Here is an 8,428-nt window from a genome sequence, read left to right on the forward strand (position 1 = left end):
GATGTGTTAGGGGCTCAACCTTCAAACCGTCACCCCGACTTTGGGGTAAAAAGTGAGTGAAAAAACCCAGAAAATTATCCGCCTCTGAAAAAGAAGGGATAATTAACCAGTTAAAAAAAACACTCTAAGGTGTACTCGTTTGCTGATCGAGTCCCAACATCCTAGGCCTATTACAGACTCAAAAGCTCATCATTATTAGTATCACTTATTACAATTCCCCGTAGGGTGTGGAATTTGGGTACAAGAAAGATGATGAGAAGATAGAAGTAGAGTTAAAAAACTCTGTTGACTGATGATATCTGATGGTGCAAGTGTCCTCTGGATCATCCTTGGACATGGAGTCTTCATATAATCATCAGGTGTCACTCCAGTGTACAACACACCCACAATTAGATTAATGCCCATTAATATTTTAATTTTCCTAAGTTTAGACCTAGGAACTCCATTAAAAATATTAATTATTTTAATATAATTGTTTCTGGGTGGAATTTCCCAAAACGGTTTCTGGGTTCTTTGGAATGCATCGCAAAATTTGAGGCTTAGAGCAATCTAATGCTACCCCAAATCAACAAGCTTGAGGCTAGAGATTGCGTAATGCGCAGTTGAAGCCAGGCTGGGAAGATGGATTGCGCAATTCTGGGAGCCAAGGTCGGGGCTTGAGCATTGGAACTGCACAGTGCAACAGTCATGGAAGGCAAGAACTGCGCATTGCGTAGTGTCAAGAGGCAAGGTCACAACTAGAGGGCTGAGACTGCGCAATGTGTAGTTCAGGGAGGCCGGGTGAGGCTAGGTTGCTTGATCGGGAAGCATTTCGGAAATTCGCTGTGTGTGGGATCGATGAGGTTGATTTGAACAGTGATGAGACTTTGACTATGATCACACACTTAAAATACTTGACGACACAACAACATAGATCATCTAGGACACATGAACAATGCATTTCCCTTAGTGCGACAACTTTACAACAACTTACGACAAGTGTGACACAAAAGATACACTTTGCGATGACCATGACGACAGTTGTGCAAGAGTGCTTGAAACTTTGGAAATGAGTGCGACGGGTGTTTACATGGTTAGATTAACTCATTTACACAAAGGTAGCCTCTTGAAACCACTAGAACAGGCTTATACTCGTTGTGCGACAACTAACATGCGAAAAGATGACATTTTGCCTACCTTGCAAAAGGGACCAAAATACTTCAAGAAAAGACATGGAATGATATTCAATATTTGCAATGACAATGCACAAGATTAAGGAAGGCTCCGAAATTGAGCGGGCCAAAATTTTGGAGGGTGTTGTTGCAGTGACAACATCCCGGTATAAGGAAATCACTAGGAATGATGAATCAATTATAGGAAATGTAGTGATTTCTAGAGTCCATTCACAAGAGAGACTAAAATAGTAGGGCTTGCTTGCTTTAGAAATAAGGTGAAGGGCTCTCTAAGAAAGGGTCAAGGGAGGGTTAGACCTAGGGATTAGAGTTGTTCCTCAAATAGAGGATGTCCTAGACCTAAGACTCTTTTATAAACTTGGTTTCTAGGTGGCCTTGTGAGATAAGGAGTGATGGAGATATGGGGCCACAAAGAAGCCCAAAAGGACCTGTTACTGTGATAAGCAACCATTTGATCTATAAAAGGAATGAGTTAAAAGCAATAATTTTCTTTATAGTACATTATCCTCACAAAATATTCTTTGTCCGCCAGTTGGTTTTCTTAGTCCAGTTTTTCCTAGCTTCTTACAACTAGGAAACAAGGCCATCAATAAATCTAAGCGATTAGTACAGGTAATCAATAAATCTAAGCGATTACTTAAAACTAAGAATGTCTGAGAAGTTCAGCCTGTGTTAGCCCCACAACATACTTTTGATTATGATCTATTGCACATTATCATTTCCGAATCTATTATCTTGTTTTCATTTTTATTTGCAATATCCAGAGGAAGTCACTTGAGTATCAATTTTTACAAAACTTTGTCAAAAACTCTTAAAGACAACCAAAATGGCTTACTGAATATATATTCCACCCCCACAAAATTTGACAACTAAGCGAATGACTCTCCAAGAATAGCTCAGAAAAGGGGACAATCCATAAAGTGGTTGCGTATTAAAACACCACCTTGTACCCATATAGACACGCCCTTGGATACCATCGAAAACATCTCTAGTTGATATCAAAGAACACATTGTTGTGATTAGCATATGAATCGTATCGATCAATAACATCAAATCTCTGAGGGGACTGTGCTTAGCAAGTTTCCTTCTCAAGAGCAAGATATCTTAGAAAATACATTGCCTCATGTAGAGCTTTGCTGTTGTTTATATATTTATCACAGACAAGGTTCAACAGAGAGGCCATTTGTGAGGATAGCAAAAACTCAGACTGATTTAGTCTTGTCTCCATGACTTGGACTTTGATGGGTGCCAAGGCTGGCTTCATTGTGCACTCATACTTGGACGTCTTCTGGGTTGAACCTCTCTCCCTTGTGCAATTGTTACAATTGAGGAATTGGTTATCTCTAACTATCTTCCCGGATCATATATTTTGAATGACTTATCTTCAGTGAAACAATACACTTACTATGATCCTTGTCATATATTGTGTTTAACTAGATTGTTTGGTTTTAACTGCATATGAGCTTTATCCATATAATATCCTTCGGATGTATGTTTTATGATATTTCTCTGGGAGTTCTTGGCTACACCATCTTACATTGTGTAAGTACTCATGGTAGGACAGTTAATGTATTGGAGGATACCTATTCACACATGGGTCTGGCTTGTGAGGGAAGTATGCTGATTATGTTTATCAGCTTATATGAGTTTGATGTCCAAAATTTGCCATTTATGCATCTAAAATATTTTTGGACTTTTTCAGATAATATTGGTACTTCCTGAATTGTTTAATGCTTTATGGTATTCTTCCTTCAGAATTGTCTGGTATTGGTTATTGCAGCCAGGAGCATTGCAGGTGATAGATGCAGTTGAAAGGGAAGTGCGTGTGGGGAAGATAGATATGATTCTTCACATAGGAGATATTAGCTATGCAACAGGATTTCTGGCCGAATGGGATTTCTTTCTTGAAATGATTGGTCCAGTTGCCTCTCGAGTGCCATACATGACTGCAATTGGAAACCATGAAAGGTAAGTCCTAATACGTTGTCTTGCTATTCAGAAAATATTTTTGTCAGCAATAAATCTGAGGCAGATGTGTGCCTTTAAGCTTATTTTATTTATATATGTACAGACAGATCTTACATTTTGTTTGTAAGAATGGTTTATTACTAGAGACAATACAAACCCACAGAAGGATTATATATATATATATATATATTGTGAGTAGAGGAATTGACAACTGGGCCGGGCTCGTACTCATGTGACATGAGGTCGATTCTGACCACTACCACCATAACCCCTTGGTGCACCACCCCATCCCCAGCAGGCGACACACGGGTAATCATGGGGGATTGAACATGGGACCTTCATCAATAACATAACTTTACATAACACGGGCTTGCCAAGTGAGCTGCCCCAGAGAGGAGCTTTTTTATAAAATATTATCTTTAAAAGAGAAAACTGAATTTATGAAAATGTTATCTATGGAGTTAAAATCTAATCATCCTATTTCATATTCCATGTTAAAAGAAGTAAATAAATTTAAATTACGTTTTGACAAGTGATTGATAACAATAGGAATTATGAGGCTCTTTTGGATTTAGCACTAGTTTTAAATTGAAAAACTGCTGTATATGGATGTCATGGGGTTGTGTTTGCTGCCAATTACAATTATCTCTTGATGGTATCTACCAGAACAATCTTTGGCAATCTGGGGGGAAATCTTGGGTTCATTTCCCAAAATTGCTAGGGTAATGTAAGCAATTATCATATATTCATCTCAAGGTCTCCAGATTATTATGCCATAATATGGTTCAGATTCTTGTCATTTGAGGAACTCATTAGTTTCTAGCCATTGCTGTAAACATTCTTTGTTAGTGGTATTTTGAAGTCCCCGTTTCACTTAAGCTATCAATGTAAGCGTTGGAAAATTTAAATTAAATTCAACTGATATTAATGTCCATAGATGACAGAGGTAAGTTAATGGGACTGTAGAGATCCAATTATAATATAAGCGAAGGGTTTGCCTATGAAAGTTCAATAGTAATAGACACTATTGATGTAGATGGCACAACCATCAACCCAAATAATGCCTGGAGTGTTTTTCATGAAAATATAGGTTCTTTAGTTGCTGCAAGCATTCTCACTGAACTGACACAAGACAATGCAACTGACAACCATTGAACAAAAGAAATAATGGGATTTAACGAAAAAATATTGGGAATGGGAAGGTCCAGTTGCATAATGTCGTGATGCAAAAACGATAATAATATAAATCTACACAACAAACCATGTTCGTTACCAAAACCAATGAAATAATTTCTCATTCATCACAGAGAAGATGAACAGCCACACACTGTTACTAATTTTGTAAAGATTTAGTTGATGAGGGATATGCGAAATTCCCCTACTTTTCCTCCAAAGCGAAAACAGAACCCTATATTGTGAAATTTCCTTAATTGCAGCGACTGGAAATTATTCTTCTATCTATTGAAAATTATTTGTCTTCAGCAATTAATTACAGCAAATAACGAATAAAATCACTACTGCAATTTTTGCCAATAATAACAACTACTGAGAAATAATGCACACATATAAAAATTTAGACACTAATATTTTTGGAAAAATGTCCCTGAAAAACCCTAGTGTGGGGAAAACCAGTTCTGCAGATGAGGGTTTTATTATTAATCTTCAGCCAAAATTGAGAATTACAAACTGCATGCATGTCAATTGCAAAGCTCCGACAATTTATCTTCTCTTGGCCAAATTGACCTGGAAACCAAAAAGTATACCTCTGCAAAAAGTCTTGGCCTCTCTGTGCTATTCGCACTCCTTCCTAACAACTCGCACTGGCTGCCTGCAAATCGCACTAGTTACTCCAGTAACTCGCACTGCCTCTGGGAAAATGATCTTGCCAGCAAATCTGCCTCCAACAACTCGTCTGTCCAACTCGCACTTCCTCGGGGAAATGATCCGACAACTGGAAACTAAATCGAGCCCCTCTATCACACACACTGGTACACTGGCTACTCGCACTACCAAATTCAACCCTTCTTTAGCTGATGAATTCGACCTCCTTCTCCTTGAGTTCAGGGATGCCAATCAACATTGAATTTAGATATGGTAAGATTTTGTAATGAAGGTGTCCAAACCTTCTATGCCAAAGTTTACATGGACTTACTTCAATGTTAACCAAAGCTTGAGAGAGAGGAGTCAACAATTTGGAGAGTCTCCCTTTATGAATTCCAATGATCTTTGCATTTTGGATGTTAGAGATTTTATCCCAGACCACAACTTTTCCGTCTATAAAAGTGACTCTATCTCCCTTATCTTCTAGACATGAAATAAAAAGTAAGTTCTTTGCAAACCTGGTACGAACAAAATGTTATTGAGATGGTGTTATGAATAAAAATATTCATAATTATATATATATTAATTAAATAAAAAAATAACAAACAAATATTAATAATTAATAATTAATCAAAATTAAGTAGCCCATTAATTATGAAAGGGTACTTATGTCAAAAGACATGCTCTTTAATCCCTTGTGGCCAGTCAACTCCTATAAAGGAGAACCGCCCAAGGATTTTTAAACCATCTTCTAAATATTGAATAATAATATATAATGTTTTATACATAAATGATTTTTCCAGTGACAACTCCAATGAACAAGGTTTTCTATTCTAGTGAGCAATTGTGATTCTCTTGATGTTTACTGCATACATAAGTGTTCATCATTATTTCGCATTGTTCATCCAATTGTCATCGCTCATCCGTGTTTTTCTTTCAGTATTGCACGGTTCTCCCCTATTCCACCGTGTCACTAGTTCTCCTGTGTCACCCATCATTATCCCTCCCGCTGTCGCTGTCATTTCCCCCCACACAGCCGTGACCATAACCACCGACACCTCTGCCCGTCATTGCTGGACTTCTGCTCCCCGTTCGAGCCGCGTCCAGTCAATCAAGCCAACTGTCTTATCGTTCTCGTCGGCCTGTCATTCGATCCGCAACTCTATATCGAGTCACCCTCGCACAGCTGCCAGCTCCGTCTCGACTCGTTGACTGGTTCCGTTTGGCTTCTCCCATGTCTCCGCATCCACAACATCTGCTTCCACCTTTTTGTTTTTTTCCGCAGGTCAATCAACCAAGCCTCCAGTCAAATGACGTATCGTTATGCCTTTTGGGCCATCAAAAGTTATATATCATAACTATATATTACGTATAGTTACAACATTAAGTTATCTAATTAAATTAATTATATATGTATATATGTATATAATATTATTATTATTATTTAATTACTTATATAAAAAAAATTGGGTCTACTAAGAAAAAGAAGAACAAAATGGGGAGTAGCAATGACGATGCGAATTCAAGGAAAATTCAGGAGGAAATCAATAGAATGCGCCAACGCCTTGACAATGTCGAAAAGAAACAGGAGCAATTCAGAAAAGGCCAAGAGAGGGTAATTAGTACTCAATACCAAATGACAATTAATATAAAAAAATTAGAGAACATGATGAGTCAGTTTATAGGAGTCAATCCACCTTTTAATCCCTTAAGCACACAAGAGTCACCACAAAGTCCCAAGACTCCAAAAGGTGAAGTTTTCCCAAGTCATGAATTTCCGTCAATGCATGAAGTCCCACGAATACCGAATATACAGTTCCAAGGAAGTCAGTACTATACAAAGTTTCCCGAAAGAGACTACCACAAAATTAAAAGGGAATTACCTAAGTATGATGGTAAGGACCATAAGGGCGCCATTGTGTGGGTAAATAAAATGGATGCCATCTTCGGAGCAAACCCGCCAATAGGTGAACAAGAGAAGGTCATGACCGCATCCAACAACCTGGAAGCTGAAGCATATGATTGGTTCCTATGGTGGTCCAACAGATGTGAGGCCTGTTCGTTTAATTGGAAAAAATTTGTGGAAGCCTTGTTCAAAGACGAAGAAGAAGACGATGTTTACGAAAAATTCGTTCATCTCAAACAAAAAGGATTAGTTAGCGAATACACCCATGAGTGGGAAGTATTAGCTATAAGACAAAGGGGGTTCTCCGACGAAGAACTGCTAAAAATGTATAGATGTAGGCTTAAAGAGTATATTTGAGAAGAATTAAAACTATATAAACCCAAAACCATTGAAGAAGCTAGACATGCAGCAATAATTATTGAGCGAAAATATAAGCTCCATAAAACACCATATGCCAGTAATGAAAAATCAAACAAATACTCAAAAGGGAAGTCAAGTAAGTCATTTTTAGAAAACATTGTTAAGTACATTCCACCACTAATGCGCAAAGCAGGAAAACAATAGTCAAAGTTCGAAAGAAAAAAAGATGGCAAATGTTGGACATGCGGATTTAAATATTCTCCAGGACACAAATGGTTTTGGGTGTTTCCTCCAGATGGATGTTTCCTCCGTTTTCCAGCTCCAGTATAGCTCTTCTTATCACCAAGTTCAACAAAGTAGGAAGATTTTCCTCTTGATAAGGTCTTTAGTTGTTTGTGCTCACTGCTCACCTATCATATGTCTTGATTATCCACTGTCGATTACCCAAATATTCTCATCTTCAAATGTGCCTGTCAGTGTTGAGAATAACCCCTCGTCCTTTGTAGAAGTCTTGTTCATACTATTCTTGATGGATAATAAGAGATTCCACAATGCCTTGATACCTTGCCTGAGATGACTTGCTACCATAGAACACTGCTTCAAAGATTTCTTCAAGGATGTAGTGATCTTCATCATGCCCTTAGCCAACCTTAGCTTTGATAACATGTTGAGAAATCTAAAGGGCTGCAACTAAGATGATTTGTCTTCAACTTGATAACTGCTTGTGATTTATTTTTAATTTTCCTGATTATTAGCTTCTTCTTATATTATTTATTGTTCTTATCAACAAACAACTACCAAAACAAAAAGATCAACAATACATAAGAACACAGGATATATGCTGCAAGCTAGGTGCAAAACCTCTCCATTTGAGAGGAAAACACGGAAATCTCTTCTCTTCTTATAGATTCTTCAAATGACGAATTCCAAGACCTCTAGACCAAGACCAAGTGTGACCTCCTTGATGATGTGCTTCCTCTGTTCAAGTCAAACCTAGTCAAATCTCTTCCAGCTGCACAACTTCGACCCCCAGTAATGGAATTTCGGCCTCCACTGCAAGTCTGAAATTTTCGGCCCTTGCAATAGTCGCTGCTTCCACACATGTGAGTAGTTTCAGGGCTTCCAAGGCTTCCCTTGACCTTCGCTTGAGTTTCTCCTTCTTCTAGGGCTTGTAGGTGATCTAATAGACCTTCCTTTGACC

General features: G+C 38.1%; 1 protein-coding gene across 1 annotated transcript in view; it reads left to right on the forward strand.

The window, feature by feature from the left end:
* Positions 1–3,145, forward strand: part of LOC149173782 (putative inactive purple acid phosphatase 27) — a 199,382-nt gene extending 196,237 nt beyond the window's left edge. Inside the window, exon 7 of the mRNA XM_089428007.1 lies at positions 2,953–3,145. Within this exon, the coding sequence (XP_089284133.1) occupies positions 2,953–3,144 (192 nt within the window). The 3' untranslated portion in view covers position 3,145. The remainder of the gene's footprint in view (positions 1–2,952) is intronic.
* The last annotated feature ends 5,283 nt before the right edge of the window (positions 3,146–8,428 follow it).

The sequence above is a fragment of the Pinus tabuliformis genome, chromosome 4_2 (assembly GCF_031772625.1).
Source record: "Pinus tabuliformis cultivar Carrire ecotype Pingquan chromosome 4_2, CPIR1, whole genome shotgun sequence".
NCBI classification, from domain to species: domain Eukaryota; kingdom Viridiplantae; phylum Streptophyta; class Pinopsida; order Pinales; family Pinaceae; genus Pinus; species Pinus tabuliformis.